Here is an 18,618-nt window from a genome sequence, read left to right as displayed (position 1 = left end):
GAAACAAAGGTAAATTTACTAATTTAAGAGAATGAACTTTTTTTGATGAAATCTTGAGATCCTATTAAGGATGTGTTTACTAGGTTTAATGATATTATCACAAGTTTAAAGGCTCTAGGAAAAACTTACTCAAATGGGGAGAAAGTTAGAATAATTCTTAGGAGTCTACCCAAGGAATGGGATCCTAAAGTGACAGTCATTCAAAAGGCTAAATATTTAGATATTTTATCATTTGATAATCTAATTGGATCTCTCATGACTCATTTATCATTCTTGCTTTATATTTTTTAAGCATTGCATTTGACATTTCATATTTTCTATTTTAACTCATTAAATATCTAAATATTTAGCCTTGGACTTGGTTAAGCATTTCACATTTCATATTTTCTATTTTCTATTTGACATTTCATAAGTTAAAAGGGAAGAGTATATAATCTTTGGACCTGGTTTTGGAGGATAAAACAATTTTTTGAGAATTTTATGGCTTTATGTTGTGTAATGTGTTGAGTAATCTATTAGGTTGTTAAAGTTTTGATTTAGTGAGGAAATAGGAAAATTATGTTAAGTGATGATGGCCAAAACAGTGTGTTAGGCTTAGTAAATGAGTTTATAAATAATCAAGTAAGATATATATATATATATATTAATCTATCAAGTATGATCAAAATAGAGTTTAATTATATGCATATTTTTATCCATTTTTCATCTTAATCTTGTGTAATTTTTTCTACATAAAATGTGTGTTTATATAGATTTTATATCATTTTAATCTTCTTCTTTTTTTGTAGGAACTCAGCAAATGATGTTATTTTGAAGATTTGGAGGTAAAAAGAAAAGAAAAAAAGATATTATAAAGTTAATTTCAAAATTAATATTATAATATAAATATAAAAATAAATAATATTATAATATAATTAAAGTTAATATAACTAATAGTACTATAAATATTATATTTTATATTATATATTATATTATATTATTTATATTAATTACATCATTATACATATTATATATTATATATTATGTATTATATTATTTATATATGTTATAAAGTGAATGGCGTGAATGTGAGATTTGGGCTAGGGCTCCATATATATATATATATATATATTATAATATATAAAGTGTGGAGGAGGAAGGAATGAACGCAGCCGTCGTGCAACACACACACACACAATTATATATATATATATATATATATTAATTGGAGATGGCAGAGGAGGAGACTTGGGGTGCCAGAGGACGCAAGGCAGAATCTGGTTTACTTGTAAGTTTTACTGGGGATTAAGGCATTGAAAAGGATAAATTGAGAAGGCAGGCGCTTGAATAGAAGAAGACGGACGCAAGACAGTGGGCTAAATTGGCTGAGGATCCGTTGGAGCAGCAAGCACCCAGATCTGGAACAGATCTGGGCAGGGAGCTTCATCTTTTTCTTTTTCTTCATTGTTTAATTATTTTTTTTTTTATGCTCCCACTGTTATTTCAGATTTTATTTAATTCTATCATGAATTAATTTTATTTAACTAGGGTTTGAGATGAAACTTGTTATGAATTATTGATTTTTATTGATTGGGTTTTCTATCGTGATTTTAATTATTTATTACTTGTTTTTAATGCCGTTGAGTGATTTCACCATCATTTAATTGATTTTGTATTATGATTTGAGACCGAGAGAGTAATTTTCATAATAGGTTAAAGTAATAAATTTCATAAGATAGAGAGTTGATAAGGGATTTGATACTTGAATGTTATGAGGGATAATGGATTGGAACTTAACAATGAATTTCGATTTATTATAACTATTGGAAAATAGGTTGATTGTTAACAAATTGAGATTTAATTAGGTTAATAAATCTTGGGAAAGAAACTAACCAATTTAGATATTCACTCCATTGAATTGATAGAAACACAATTGATTGAAAATTAAGATGGATTAATAAGTGGATTCGAAACACCCTAGTTGCCTCCATTTTTCCCAAGTTAAGTTGCTTTTAAATTTACATTTAATTTTAGTTCTCATTAGTTTAATTTATTCAAATTCATTTTTTTATAGTCTAAATAATATTAAAGTTAATTTAATTTTGGTACTTAATCCAATCCTCGTGAGATCGACACTCTACTCATTCATTATATTACTTGTGCGATTCGTATGCTTACGAATTAGCCTAACACTTTACATCCATTTGGTACCGTCAATAATTTGAGCTTATACAAAAATTATTCCGAAACTGTTCCTGATCTGATTTCTTTTAGCGTCATTAGCCTCACCTCCAGACGCTCGCTAATCTCATGCCCTCTTCCTGGACATTGAAGTCTAGGAGCATTCCCTGTCGTCAATTTGACAATTTTATTAATTAATTTCTCGAAACTCACTTTTTAGGCTCTTTGGACCACTCAAGGTCCTTTAAAATAAATATAAATCTTATATTTTCCAACACCATGTAATACTGGGTATTACAGTTGCCACCTAGTGATGTTGCTACCACGTGTTGTAAGTTACCTTGCTCCCTGAATTAAACTACCACGTGCTTTTACAGCCTTACTTCTTTAATTTTTCCATTGCCTATAAATGGGTTGTGTAGATTTGAAGGCACAAAGGAGAATTTTGAGAGTAAAAGTGAATTTAAGAGATAAACTAAAGGAGTGAAATTGGGGAAATCTTGGCAGCGTGGGCAAGCTTAATTTTGTTAAGAAAATGTGTGAGCTGTGACATCAGCAACCCTGGTCATTGCAAGAGTAAAAGGAAAATATTTAAGGCAAGTTCTTCTTTGTCTTTTCCTTTTAAGAAGCAAGTTTTATTTTATATCTCTTTTCCTTCGGATGCAAGTTCCTTTTCTTTCCTGTCGTCTTTACAATTTGAATTCTCTATTTTCTAGTCTCCTTTGGGTCTCTTGAGTTGTGAGCTCCTTTAAGGGGCAATCTTGTTGTATTTCTTCCAAGAGCTTGAATAGGGCTTGGTTCTCCCTATGTTTTTTCATGGACTAATGCCTAACCTTGTTGGGGTAGGTTCTAGATGGGTGCATACATGCTGGCTTATGCGATTTGAATCCTTTATGTTGTTGTTCAGATTGCGAGATGCAGGGGTTATCAATCAATTGGGCATGGTTGTCGACCGTTTGGCTTTGTGGGAGCAAATTGTTGACCGATTGCCCCTTAAACACAAACTATTGACTGATGCTCAGAAGTCTATACTAATCCTGCCTTGTTTTTATTTTACAGCATGTTATTGTGATGTTGGGGGTCGAGTTGCATCTAGGGGGTCACATGCTAAGAATGTTTGGGAATAAGCATGTTAGAATGATTAGGGTTGTGCATGTGCATTGCATTGCGTGTGTATTTCTATGTGGGTGAACCATGGCTTGATGCCTAGTTTTATAGGGGGCTTGTATCACGTTTAGGCTTATTACTCCATTACATTTCTTATCTATTGCATTGTGTGACGTCCCGACCCTATTACCGGGTGCCACCATAACCTACGGTACAACCCCGACCTATCTTGAAGGACGGTGATGCCCTGTCGACATAAAATATTAAAATAATATGAGTGCCCTGGGTGGGGTCCAGGCTTCACCGCCTTCGAGTGTCGAGAACTCGGGTGTAAAATGCATAAGCAACGAAAATTCACCCGATTCTCGTACCCGATTAGGCTATTGAAATATAAATCCAATTTTCGTAAACAAGTCAAACTAAGTTCCTGCATTTTCAACGTAATACTTCAACAGTCAAGCATAATTTAACAGGTTTTATATCCCTACCACAACTAACTAGTTCAAGCACACACACTTAGTTACTCAATGTGGGAACCTTGAAATACAGAGCACATATATATTACATAAACAATACAGAAACACAACCTACATTCTCACTATCCGCCTTTACTATTAACTGGCGACTCTTCCCCCAACACCGCTTTTCTTTTCCGTGACCCCGAGACATCTTGATCAATCTGGAGGAGAAATTGGGAAAACGTCCACCTGATGTTGGCTCTTAAGCTGCCACCTAGTGCCCGAATTCCCATTTCTGAGCCTCTGGCACGTTCCTCGAGCCCTAAACTAATTTTCAAAATTTTCCCAATTTTTCTCAAATTTCCAGCTATTTTTTCTCTTTTTTTTTTTTTTTTTCCAAATTTTCTTATTTCTTTCATTTTTCTTTTTTTTTTTTCTTCCTTCTTCTTTCTTCTTCCTCCCGCGCGGTCGCCTCTATGCACCAGCATCGCTGCACGCCACTACCTGGCTTCTACTGCCCCCGACCACCGCATGATCGATGCCACCGGTTGACAACACCACCTCCGCCGTGAGCAGCCATGGCTCCTCGCGCGCATCTTCAGCCTGCACAGCAGCACCGCCATGGTGCCTGGCCCCTACTTCATCCATCTCCGGCCGTCGTTGTCGCCCTTGGACGCTCAACCAGCCACCGTCGCGTGCCTCCACGCGAGCCACCGCAACTGCTGCTGCCTCCATCGCGTTGCTCGTCATGGCCGTCTCTGCTACTTCAACCTCTGCCACTATTGATCGGCCTTCGACCACCACTTTCCGCTAGTCCTCACTCTCTCTCAATCCCTCTTCTATCTTCTGTAATATTCCCTCAGGCCCTCTCTCTCCCACTCTCTGATTTAAATTCCAGAAGACTTGGCCCTAATCTACTATGCGCACACACCTATATAAATATATATATATATATTACACATTTTAACCTCCAAGAATCCATAATTCCACTTAGAAATTCTGATAATTGCACTTGAAGAAATATTAATTGCCCTTGGACCCTTTAAGGCCTTAAATAATTATCATCAAGCCTCCCAACATCTTGATTTCTCCAAAATTAATAATCGGCATTTACTCGTAAAGACCAATTTTGTCCCTCTACCTTCACAAGATCTTTTTTTAACCTGAAAATGCTTTAGGGTTGCCTCATTCACAAAACTGGACCACCCTCAGTGCCCACTTGACTTCTTGGATGTCCCTTACGACTATTCGGTACTGTCAACAATTCGGGCTTATACAAAAATTATTCTGAAAACTATTCCCGATCTGACCACTTTCAGTGTCATTAGTCTCACCTCGAAACGCTCGTCAACCACATGCCCTCTTTCTTGGACATCCAAGTCCCAAGACATTCCTACTGTCGATTCGACAATTTATTAATTTCCTCAAAATTGCACATAGCACAACAAATCACCTTAACACCCATAAATTAATTATTTCCAAAGTCAAGGATGTTACACATTGCATGGCTACTGATGCGCGTGGCGGTTTTATCCGTGGGATGTACATTCATAGGTTCGGGTAGCGAGAGGACCGTCCCAAGGAAGCTTTGGGCTAGGTATATTAGTGTGAGAACTTCAGCTTGATTTATTGGGTGACAAGAGGACCATCCCGAGAGAGCTTCTGCTAGGTATTTTGGTGTGGGAGCTTCAGCCCAGTTGTTGTTGTTATAGGAGCTTTAACTCGATATGTTGGTATGAGGACTGGAGCACATGGTGAGGATTTTGGAGCAGCAGCTCGTATTGATTTGTTTTCCAATTTATGGCAGCAGACAAGTTTGGATTTAGGGACTTGGGTGTCGGTGTGTCATATGTGGGCCCCAAAGATCATTACATGCATGTTTTTTTATGCCTATACTGCATGGTTTGTGGTTCATGGTATGGATGTGTATATGAATGTGCACATGTCATGCGGGTGGTTTTGGATTATTCCCTCAACTCTATGACCCTTTCATTCTTTATGATTGTTGAGTCTTGTGACTCACCCTTACTTTACATCATTCTAGGTAAGGGTAAAGTGATCGTTGCGGGTGGGTCCAGTTGAGTCTGATCCTTCATGGGTAGATGGTGTGTACAGATCCCCTAACTAAAAGATATCTGGGTGATTTTGTGTGTTTGTGTCCAATAAGGGCACTGTCATATTTAGTTAAATTATCTTGTTTTGTATCTTATGGGCAGATGGGCCCGAGTGACGTGTAAAAGATTTGGGAATATATATGTCAAGCTTCCATTGTATAAAGGAAAAATTAAGGAGAATTTTTAGTCATTATAGTGTGGTCGTTGTGCAGTAACGTATGGAGACAGGTGATTGCTTATGAGATCCATTAATCTCCAATGTGAGGTGAACATCCTATGCTATTAGTGGTGGTTGTGATGTATAAACCCCTAGCTAGGGTGCACATGATTGGAAAGGTGTTTTCAATGTCAAAAAGAGTTCTGATGTGTCATCTTGATTACACCACGCTAGATCTTAGCATAGCTATCAAGTTAGTGAGTTTGATCAGTCCATGACTTTAACTCAATCGAGATGTTAGTCGTTGAAGGGATTATAGTACACGAGAATTGAAAGCCCAAATAAGTTCTCTTTAAAGTATGACTTCATTACTGGAAAAATCATCTTAACATAATGCTAGTTGTCACTCATGGTCTTTCGGGGTATATCGGGAGGATGGAGAGATCCTCGTTGTAGACCAAAGTGTTTTGTTGGCGTCAAAGTGTCTGACATGTCCTGATTGCTACTTAGTGGTGAACCTAAAAGGTCGTACGCATATCCGAGTGTAGTGGTTGACTAAGGGATGAAAGTTGTAATCATCATTAATAGTTAATGATGACACCGTTAAGAGTTAACGGATCATGTTTAAATTAATTAGAGCAATTGTTAAGAGTTGACGGGCATGTCGTTAAGAGTTAACGGGGGCCTTGGTTTCATTATGAGATAGTGAAAGGGCCATTAAGAGTTAATGGCAAGCCTAGATGCAATTTGCAGAAACTTCAAATAAGGGAATAGAACTGGTCGATTGGCCTTGGAGGTAATCGACCGACTCGTGGCTGAACTGAATCAACATGTTGATAACCGGTTGACCGAGCCTTGCAATTTGATCGACCTTTTCTAGCAGTGAGGGTTGCGTTTGGCATGATCGTTTTGTCCTTTCTTCAATTGTTTTCATGGGACGCGTGGAATGGAAGGACGAATGGAAGATAGCGTGCCTAGGGCATGCATCTCCCTCCCCAATCTTATCCCCTCTCTCTTTCTCCTAGCTATTTTTTGGGGGGTTGAGATGATTTGAGCGTGTAGGGTTTTTGGGATGGGATATATAATGGAAGAATCAAGAGAATGGACAGAGCTATTAATGCCTAAGCATTCTCTCGGCCAAGGCTACTCTTTTCCTTCCAGAACCATTCTAACCCTTTTTGTTCTTGCTCCCATTTGCTCCATTGTTATCTTGATTACTAGAGTAGCAAAACCAATCTAATAGATAGTCTATTGGATTTGAAATTTCTGTTTGAACCCATTTCTAACTTAATCACCTACAAAAGGCTTGGCTAGCACATAAACTCTCTTATAGGTCTCAGCCATTATTCGGAGCATGGACTGACTAGGGCCTTTGTGCTTTCAAGGCTTGGGCTAGTCATCCAAGATTCAATTGGAACAATTGGACTGTTCAGGGAGCTATTCGGGAGTTGTCTAGCAAGCAACAGTTGCTACCTGGGAGGATTTTCATACTTTACATCGGAAAGAAACTCTCTAGTGAGGTATACCTTGTACACCCCCTTATGGTTTGGTTTCAATTTATATCGCATATGGTCACCAATACTGAGTCTTGCAAGATGATTTTGCTTTTATTTCCATTGCATATATTGTATGTTTTCGAAAAAGTTTTAAAAAAGGTAAAACCATTGCATTGATACACCAAGAGTTGACGTTATCCTTCAATAGCAACCTTGGGTTGAACTAGGTTAGGGAGAGTCTCTTGATTTCCCTTCTCCCAGTGGGTTTCCAAAAGGGGTAGATTTTCTCATTAGAGGCTTTCTCTCAGGGACTCTCGCAAGGTCTGGAGAGCCAATCATTTTGCTTACTTTTTGCAAAGTTTTGTAGAGTAGGTAGTCGAGGTGCATAAGTGATGATATTTTGTAAGAAAACTACCATCTTTCACAAAGCCTTGATGCTTTCCTCATGTTGTTTTCAAATTACTTATATTTTTTAAGAGAAATTGTTTGCAAAATAGTCCTAGAGGCTTTCAGAGGTCCTTCAAAGAGTGTCTAGCAGGTTCTCAAAGGATTCTGGGGACTGTTGACATTGTGTCCCTCCTCGTTTTTCCTGTTTCTAGCTAGGGTCTTCGCTAAGCTTAGCTCGGTTTGGCAAACCAAAGCTCAACGACAGCAGATGAGCTTGAGCTTGAGCTTGGCTCACCACCACTAAAAGATGAGCTTGTGCAGTGACAACAACAGATGAAAGGGTGTGCAACAATGACAAGATGAGGTGGAAAAGGATGTAGTGGCGAGAGGCGAGGCATAAAGAGGTGAGATAGCAACAAGAGGTGAGGCAGTAAGAGAGTCAGCAGTGGCAAAAGGAAGGCCAGGAAAGGAAGAGGAATGAGCAAATGTAGATTGTTGGAGAATAAGAGGAACATGCAGCCAAGGGAAGATGAGAGAGAAAAGAGAGAGGAACAAGAAAAAATGGGTTTCTTGGAGAGAGAGACCCACTTAATAAATTATATAACATCATGATAATATTTATGTATATATAATGAATAATATATTTATAAAATACATATCTAATATATACATATATTATCTGACCATAAAATAATTTATTTATAAAATTATGAATAAATTTCTTAATGTATTTATAAACGAGACTATTTTCATGAGCTAATCACAAATTTCTAATTGGGCCTAATCGCGAGCCTCTAATCAAACCAGCTCATAAGCTAATTAGTTAAATTTCACTGAATTCAAACTTAACTCGTTTATAAATTGAATTTTAAAGTTAGACCCAAACTCAATTCGTTTACCTTAATGAATGAACTCGAACAATTTTTTATTCAGTTGAACACTGAGTCACTCATGAACAGCTCGACTCTTTGTGACCGTACTTCCAATTGCTTGAGATCTCATGCGAACAATTCTAAAGATTTTATATGTTCGACTTTTTGATCAATTTTTCATATATGGTGTCAAAACACAACAATATAATTTATTTGATAAGGAAGAACGGTCTCAAAGCTTCCAATATTTTGAAGGAAGAAAATCATCAAATGGAATAGGACATTCCCTTTGCGAACATTCCAATGCTCAAGTTAAATTCGTTGAAATTAATTAGAGGCAATTGTTAAGCACTTAAATGAGTAAAAAATGACTTACTTGGGAGAATAAATTATCTTTTATTTATAAATGAAATTGGTGAAAAGTGATAATAGGATTGCTTTAGATAATCCTTTTCCACTGCACAATTTTTGGAGATAACTATTTGCACGTCTACACAATTTTCAGAGAAGATTTTAGAGAACTGTTTGCACACCTGTCATGAAAATACCCCACAAGAAGGTCTTTGGTCGTCCTTGTGGACTCTACCGACTCTTGGTCCTCCCTTTGTGGGAGTTTGCCAAGAGGGTCTCCCGAGCGCCTTTGAGCAGATTTAACCCTTATGCTTTATTTTTAACTTTTGGGTTTATCTTTTGTGGACTTTCGAAAATGATTTATACATCAAATATAAATGTCAACACAAATAATTTGAAATAAGTACACCATCTAAATAACTCATCCTAAAAGGTGTTGATAAAAAAAACAAATAAACCATAAAAATTTATCATGCCAAATTTAAGCAAGGGATGTCCATAAAAAAGCCTTCAACTGCAAGCAGTTTCTGTGTGTGTGTGTGTGTGTAATTCATCATACATAGAGATAGGATTGACAATAATACATAATATGTCAAGCATAACCACTTTCCATACATTTATTATTAATTCAACCCCCATCCATTCAAGGTAGTAATGAAGACCCAACATACTAGTTTCTGTCGGGGTTCTTTAGGTATGCTTGGCCCTGTTAGGGTCAGTCTAACCCCCTGTTAACCTTCTTTCAGCTAGCCCAAAAACAGAAATTGCACTTGAAACTGTACAATACAACTCCATCAAGCATTGATCTTAATCAGTCCAAAAATATAAGATTTACTAGGGTTGCAATTGAAATTTTTGTCCCCACCAAACCCATATTTGGTTCGGTACCCTGGGTAGTCTGTGAAATTGAAATGCACCTCTTGCTTAAGTTGAAGGCCTTCACTTGATGCCAGCTGCTGCAGGTTCCATTCTGCAAAGAAGCCATTTGATTTGTGGGTAATATGTATTTCTCCCTTTGCTTCCACAATCATCTTCTTGGCATTCCTCATGAACAGGCGTATTAGATTTTTGTTTCTCCTGCAAGAGAAAAGCATTGGAAAAGGTCGGTTTCAACACTTAAATCTTTCTTTTTTTATTTTTTTTTGCGTGGAAATCCATGGTACCCAAATACACATGATAGGGTCCAACGACTCTAGCCAAACAAAACCATAAAGAAATTATCATATCATCTGATAAGAGATCTGTATGCTTAAAAATATAATGATGATAGATAGTATTACGAAGTGTATGCAATCCATAGGATTTTTAGTTGTTATTATGGAAATGGAATTTCATCAACAACTCTCTCATCCCATGCATGGATTTAATAGATCATGGCAGAACTCTACTTACTGCAGTCCAAATTCTCGTGATTCATCAGGAAAAAATCCAGCAAGTGGGAAGTTGAAAACCACCCGATCAAATTTCATGCCTTGGACCATGAAATTTTCAGTCATTTCTGTAGCATCCACGCCGTGAAACACCTTGGCTCCTTTTCCCCTTAAAAAACCAATGTTGGCCATTGCACTTCCATAGTTTGTCATCAAGAATCCTGTTGATTGATATATATTAGAAATTACTTAGTAAATAACATCGACAGTAAAGAAGCTTACTGTACAGAATTAGTATATATATTCTTCTTAGTACCTTCCGAATCGAGAGAAGTGGCCACAATGTTAGTTGCAGAACCAAAAGCGGCCGCCAAAGAAGCGGAAAACGAGAAGTCTCCTTCACCCACTAGTAGAATCTTTTGCCTGCTGCTGTACTGCTTCATCCACAACTCTGGTTCTGATTCAAAATCCTCCACAACTTGACACGGAAATTCAACTAGTCTCGTGTCTTGGTCAACTTCATCGGTTTTTGATGAGATTGAGTCGTCTTCATCGCTCAGTGATGACTCTAAGCTCGATAGAGCAAGTATATCTTCTTGCAGCTGATGATGAGATGTGTCATCTCCTGTGTAAGAGCAGTAGTACTGCTCTACGTCTATGCTGCAGAAATGTGGAGTGACGAGAAGCTTTTGGGGCAAAGCCGCTGCAGTTGTGGGTGGTGGATCTTCTTCTATTGTTGAGGATAAGCCAGCAGTTGCAGAGATAAGAGGCTCTGATGTTCCGCCTGGTGCTTCTGCTGACCCCAGTATATCTTCTTGCAGCTGATGATGAGATGTGTCATCTCCTGTGTAAGAGCAGTACTGCTCCACGTCTATGCTGCAGAAATGCGGAGTGACGAGAAGCTTTTGGGGCAAAGCCGCTGCAGTTGTGGGTGGTGGATCTTCTTCTATTGTTGAGGATAAGCCAGCAGTTGCAGAGATAAGAGGCTCTGATGTTCCGCCTGGTGCTTCTGCTGACCCCAGTATATCTTCTTGCAGCTGGTGATGAGATGTGTCATCTCCTGTGTAAGAGCAGTACTGCTCCACGTCTATGCTGCAGAAATGCGGAGTGACGAGAAGCTTTGGGGGCAAAGCCGCTGCAGTTGTGGGTGGTGGATCTGGTGTTTCCGCTGACCCATTCCCTTCTTTACCACCAAATAGAAATCTCAAGATGATGGAAAAAACTTGCCCCATTGACCAAACCTTGGTATTTCTTCTTATCAATCAACACCTTCTGATTCCAAGACACAATGTTAACTTGAGGTATCAGGGTTACAAGGAGAAATAGGTCTCTCAAAATAATAGAAGTTTACTTGCCAAGGCATATAATGAGAAACTTCAAAAATAAACAGATTGATTATGTGTAGATTATAACATATATATGTGTGTGTGTGTGTGTGTGTGTATATGTGTGTGTGTATCTACTAGAATCATCAATATATATATATATATGTGTGTGTGTATATCTACTAGAATCATCAACACATTTCTGATTGATGATATATATATATATATAGTATGTTAATACCTCTTTATTCTTGTGATACCTGAATGCATAAAACATATTCAAAAAACAAATGCCACAGTAAATGTTATATATATAAAGAGAGAGAGTATGTGGATCATTGAAAGAAAGCATGAATAGTATTGAAATACAGGGAGTTGAGATCCAAGACTTGCAGCCTAATAGCCAAGGTGCTTAAGGAGAAACAAACAAATCAAAATCTCATTAGAATCTTCGTCAAAATCTTCTTAGGCATGGAAGGTTCAATTCAGAATTTCAGATTAGATTAATGGTCCAAATATTTTCTTCCTTTTCAAGCCGGAAGGATGTTCAGGTGGTTCTAATAACCCCATGGAACATTATTGCGATTTGTGAGACCATCACCTTGACTGCAGTAAAACCTTGTTATTGTTGGATGTTGAGATTAGACAACAAGACCTTAGGGTATTCACTGAATACAATTCAATCGCAGATTAAAGATAGCAACAACAGAAAGCTCGATATCAAAACATACACAAACTGAGACGAAGAACAAAAATGAAACACAGTAAAGGGAGGCGAGGATTTTTACCGTGGTTCACCTCAAAATGAAGTTACGTCCACGTTGATCTCTAGTGAGAAGAGCTCATTGCACTAAGATAAGAAATAGAGATTATACCCTCATAAACCCTCACAAATTCTCTGTACAAACAATGGTTCGTGAAACAAAAATGCCCAATAATCACACAATATAGATTAAAGGCAAAATCTATCGAACCATAGAACTAAAGAAGCTATACAGAGCATTTACAGAGAATGAAATAGAGAAACAAACCAAAAACCCTAGCCCAAAGACGAAGGCCCTCTCTGCCCGATCTTTCTTTCCCCTTTTCTTTTCTTTCGTTTGACCTGTTCACATACCGAAGGGCGAGATTAAAAGCGATGATGGATGGCTGGGATCAGGCGTCATAAAGCATGGAAGAAGGGCTGAGATCAAATCATGCAAGTACGATGATTATTCCAACAGAAATGGCAAACAGGCAGGGAATACAATTGGGCGAGAAAAGCAATCGGGCCCCATCAGGGAGTAGCTGATGGTTGCCACGTGTTGCCATCCAGCAGGCGGCACTTGGCAGCCTATGGTTACTACACGTGGCCCTCCATCCAGCTAATTCCAACGACGTCGTTTGGTGCTTCACAACCAACAATCTCTACCTTAAAGCAACAAACCATAGGTGAATCCAGATCCTCTCAAGTGCAGCATGCTACAATGCTCACCTTCATAGCTCTGGTTGATTTGATCAACCAATACCCACATGCAACAGGTCCAAGCAATGCTTGAACTTTGTTGTAGTTAGCACCTTTGTGCCCATGTCTGCTGGGTTGTTTTCTGTAGGCACTTTTAGTATAATAACAGTGCCATTAGCCACCAAATATCTAACATAATGATACCTAACATCCATGTGCTTTGTGCGTTCATGGTAGATCGGATTCTTGGTCAAATGAATTGCACTTTGACTATTTGAATACACCACCACCTTGCTCTGAAGCAGGTGGATTTCCTGAAGAATACCTTGAAGCCAAACAACCACTTTGATAGCATCAGTCACTACTACATACTCAGCCTCAGTGGAAGACAGCGCAACCAGAGGCTGCAGCTATGATTTCCAGCTGATGCAGTTTCCACCCTAGGTGAAAAACAGAGCAGTAGTGGACTTTCGAGTGTCTCTTTCACCTACAAAGTCAAAATCTATATACCCAACAAGATCAAGTGTGTTAAATCTTTTCTTGTAGCTTAGTCTAACATTTACAGAGCCATGAATGTATCTTAATAAATATTTCAAAGCATCCCAATGTGGTTTACCAGGATTTGACATGAATCTACTAAGGGAAGAAATAGCATAAGCTAGATCAGGCCTGGTACTAATCATGGCATACATAATGGTTCCAATTGCATTAGCATATGGAACATTTTCCATTTTAATAAGATCTAAGTTGGACGATGGGCTTTGAGATTTGGTTAGGATAAAATGTCCAGCTAATGGAAAACTCGCTGGCTTGCTATTATGCATGCCAAATTTTCTCACAGCTTTCATTAAATAGTCATTTTGATGAACCTTTAATTTGAATTTACCTCTATCCCTCTCTATTGTCATTCCTAAAATTTTCTTAGCTCACTCTAAGTCTTTCATATCGAAATTTGTGTTAAGCATTTGTTTTAATTCATTTATCTTAGACTTAGACTTGCTAATTAACAAGATATCATTCACATATAACAGTAGGTAAACAGGGACATTAGAGAGAATAAAATAGAAACAGTTATCATATTGACTCTTAATAAACCCAATCCCTAGGACAAAATTATCAAACTTTTTATACCATTGTCTTGGGGATTGTTTTAAGCCATACAGAGACTTTTTCAGTAAATAGACGTGTTCAGGCTTATCTGAGTCAATATATCCAGAAGATTGAACCATGAAAATTTTCTCCTCTAAGTCTCCATGCAAGAATGCTGTTTTGACATCTAACTGTTCTAATTCAAGATCAAATTGAACAACAACTGCTAGCATCATGCGAATGGTTTTGAATTTAACTACAGGGGAGAAAATTTCAATGTAGTCTATGCCCTCCCTCTAAGTGAACCCCTTTGCCACTAATCTTGCTTTATAGCTAATTGGGTCAGTGGGAGACATTCCTTCTTTTAATTTGTACAACCATTTATACTGGATCAGTTTTTGTTTCTGTGGTTGAGGGACCAATTCCCAAGTACCATTAACTTTAAGAGAGGACATTTCCTCATCCATGGCCTGTTGCCACATTACACATTCCTTGGAGCTGACAACCTCCTCATAAGTGGATGGCTCACTACTTAATTCTAACTCTGCTACTAGTGCACAATATACTGGATCAGTTTTTGTTTCTGTGGTCGAGGGACCAATTCCCAAGTACCATTAACTTTAAGAGAGGACATTTCCTCATCCATGGCCTGTTGCCACATTACACATTCCTTGGAGCTGACAACCTCCTCATAAGTGGATGGCTCACTACTCCTTAATTCTAACTCTGCTACTAGTGCACAATACACTAGGTCTGAATAAGCATAGACCCCCTCCTGCTCCTATCACATGCTAGATGATAGGTCACTGTTCTTCACTCAACAAGCAGTCCATGAAACTATTTTCTCCAGAATCATGGATGCAACTACTTGCAAGGAAGTATAGTTGATACTAAAAGATTAATTTCAAGGTACATCAATGTTAATTACTATGAATCTTCAAATTACTGTTAATCCGTACAAGATTTTCTCAATAGAGTAAATGTCACTGCACGTCAAATGAGATCTTATGGCGAGCAACTAAATAATCAAACTATAGTTGAGAAGGTTTGAGGAGTTTAACTCCAAATTTGATCATGTAGTTGCTGCCATCAAGGAATCCAACAATTTATCTATATTTTCATTTTATGAACTAATAGGCTCTTTGCAAATTCATGAAGCTAGGATGAACCAATCAAATGGAAAGAATGGGGAGAAGGCATTTGAAGTGAAGAGGGAGGACAAGCCAACAGATAAAGGACATGGCAATGGTTTAGGTGGAGGACCATTCACTTGTCAACATGGTTACAAGCATTCATTCAAAAATGAAGTACACTGTTACTACTGTAACAAGTATGGTCATGTAGAAGGAGATTGCTGGTAAAAGGAAAGTCGAGCACATTATGTAGAAGAAAAGCTAGAGGAAAGAAATTTATCTATAGCCTATTTTCTTGATGTTTTAGAGTACTGCTTGATTTATAGATAGTGATTGTACTAATCATATGTTTGGAAAGAGATTGAAACATATGATTAGTACAATTACAAAGAACAAAAACTTAAGGCATGGAAATGTTAAGCAGATGCCAGTTGGATGGGGTATAGTGACAGGTAAAAACCAACAATGATGAGGTAAAACTTCTACACAATGTCTTCTTTGTTCCTAACACAACACAATTTATTAATTGTGGGGCAAGTAATGAAAAGTGGATAAGGAATTTGTTTGTTGATAATTCTTGTGTCATAGAAGACATTAAATTAGGCTAGGCAATGGCTAATGTTAACAGGACAGGAAACAAAATGTTTCCTCTTGATGTTTCATGCATTCAAAACCAGGCATTAATCTGTTACTACACAAAAGGATGAGCCTAGCTTATGGCATTGGGGGTATGGGTTTAGGGTTGCTAAGAAAAAGAATAAGTCTAGCTTATGGAGGTATGGGCATTTAAATCTCAGTGGCTTGAAGTTTTTAAGCAAAAAAAATAAAATGGTTATGGGGCTGTCTGAAATACGGTTATGAGGCAAGTGCATGTGGGGAGGAAATTAGAAAGCCATTTCCTGTTGATAGGGATTGGAGGGCAACTGAATGTCTTTAATTAATACGTGCTAACTTGTGCAGGACTACGTGCATTGAATCCATTGGTGAAAGGAAATACTGTTTACTCTTCATAAATGATTTTAGTCATATCAGCTGGTGTTGAGACTCGACAGAAAAACTTAGGGTTTTTTCTTAAGCAATCACAAACTATTTGATGGTCTAAATGAAACAAACATTCACAGAGCTGGAATCAAAAAATATAAACGCAGAGAAACAAAAAATAAGAACAGAGACACAAGATTTTTACCGTGGTTCACCTCAAACTGAGGCTACATCCACGTTGAGCTCGAGAGAGAAGAGCTCACTGCACTATGAGATGAAAATCGGATTACACTCTCATAAGCCCTCAAACAAAACCCTCAAACAATCAATGGTTCGAGAACACAAAACTGCCGATCAATCACTTAATACAGATTAAAGGCAAACCTATCGAACCACTAAAACTATACAGACATGTACAGGGAAAAGGAATTCGGGAACAAACCAGAAAGAACCCTAGCCAGAAGGCGAGAGCCTTCAACCCGCAAGAACCAACACGATAGAAAAAACCCTTTCTGATTTACCTTCCATCTTTTTCCTTTGCCTCTCACACAGTTCACATCTCGAGGCAGCAATTAAAAGCGATCAAGAGCGGCAGGGATTGCGCCTCAAAAAGTGAGGATTAATGGACCAGATCAAATCGTGCAAGCACGATTATAATCCCAACAGAAAACGACAGAGGAGCAGGAGAGCAGGAGATGATCGGGTAAAGGATGAGGGAGCATGATTAGGCGCCAGCTGAGGGTCAGCTGATGGTTGCCACGTGTAGCCATCCAGCGGCTGCCAAATGGCAGCACGCGGTTGCTGCACGTGGCCATCCAGTCAGCAAAGAGAGACGACACTGTTTGGAGCTTCACAATTAACAATCTCCACCTTGAAGCACCAAATAGAAAAAGTGAAATCCAAACATCATAACAAAAATGCAGCATGCTACAATTCTCTCTTTCATGGCTCTGGTTGATAAGATCAACCAACACCCACATGCAACAGGTCCAAGCAATGCTTGAACTTTGTTGCATTTAGCAACTTTGTAGCCATATCAGCAGGGTTATTTTCTGTAGGCACTTTAAGTATAGATATAGTGCCATTAGCAACCAAATCTCTAATATAATGATACCTGACATCCACGTGCTTGGTGCGTTCATGATAGACTGGATTTTTGGTCAAGTGAATCGCACTTTGACTGTCTGACTATACCACAACCTTACCTTGGAGCAGTTGGATTTCCTTGAGGATACCTTGAAGCCACACTGCCTCTTTAACAGCATCAGTTACTGCTACATATTCAGCCTCAGTGGAAGACAGAGCAACCAGAGGCTGCAGCTGTGATTTCCAGCTGATGCAATTTCCACCTAAGGTGAAATATAAAGCAGTAGTGGACTTATGAGAGTCTCTATCCCCTGCAAAGTCAGAATCTACATACCCAACAAGATCAAGAGAATTAAATCTTTTCTTGTAACTTAATCCAACATTAACTGATCCATGTATATATCTCAATAAATATTTAAGAGCATCCCAGTGAGGTTTACCTGGGTTGGACATGAATCTGCTGAGGGTTGAAATGGCATAGGCTAAATCAGGCCTTGTGCTAATCATAGCATACATGATGGTTCCAATAGCATTAGCATATGGTACACTTTCCATTTTGATGATTTCAGAGTTGGACGAAGGGCATTGAGATTTAGTTAAGACAAAATGTCCAGCTAATGGGACATTCACTGGCTTGCAATTTTGCATGCCAAACCTTTTCACAGATTTCATCAAGTAGTCATTTTGATGAACCTTTAAGATGAAATTTTTTCTATCCCTTTCTATTGTCATTCCTAGAATTTTCTTAGCTGAACCTAAGTCTTTCATGTCAAAACTTGTGTTGAGCATCTGTTTTAATTTATTTATCTTTGACTTAGACTTGCTAATTAACAGAATGTCATCAACATATAACAATAGATAAATGGGATCATTTGAGAGAATAAAATAGAAACAGTTATCATATTTACTCCTTACAAACCCAATTCCTAAGACAAAATTATCAAACTTTTTATACCATTGTCTTGGGGATTGTTTTAAGCCATAAAGGGATTTCTTTAGTAAACAGACATGCTCAGGTTTGTTTGAGTCAATATATCCAGCAGGTTGTATCATGTAAATTTTCTCCTCTAAATCTCCATGTAAAAAAG

The 18,618-nt window shown here is 38.0% G+C and overlaps 1 protein-coding gene across 5 annotated transcripts in view; it reads right to left on the bottom strand.

Moving 5' to 3' along the window:
* Window positions 1-9,601: 9,601 nt before the first annotated feature.
* LOC127792057 (uncharacterized) overlaps window positions 9,602-18,618 on the bottom strand; it is an 87,989-nt gene continuing 78,972 nt past the window's right edge. For 3 of the 5 annotated variants that reach the window (XM_052322373.1, XM_052322372.1, XM_052322374.1), the window contains exons 2-4: window positions 10,789-11,741; window positions 10,495-10,693; window positions 9,602-10,179 (exon numbers count right to left, since the gene is read on the bottom strand). In XM_052322373.1, the coding sequence (XP_052178333.1) occupies window positions 9,897-10,179; window positions 10,495-10,693; window positions 10,789-11,704 (1,398 nt within the window). In that variant the 5' untranslated portion in view covers window positions 11,705-11,741 and the 3' untranslated portion in view covers window positions 9,602-9,896. Of the gene's footprint in view, window positions 10,180-10,494; window positions 10,694-10,788; window positions 11,745-18,618 lie in introns of all 5 variants that reach the window. The other 2 variants (XM_052322371.1, XM_052322370.1) reach the window with 1 other exon arrangement.

Source organism: Diospyros lotus, chromosome 15 (assembly GCF_014633365.1).
Source record: "Diospyros lotus cultivar Yz01 chromosome 15, ASM1463336v1, whole genome shotgun sequence".
In the NCBI taxonomy this organism is placed as follows: Eukaryota; Viridiplantae; Streptophyta; class Magnoliopsida; order Ericales; family Ebenaceae; genus Diospyros; species Diospyros lotus.
This window is presented reverse-complemented; position numbering and strand designations above follow the sequence as displayed.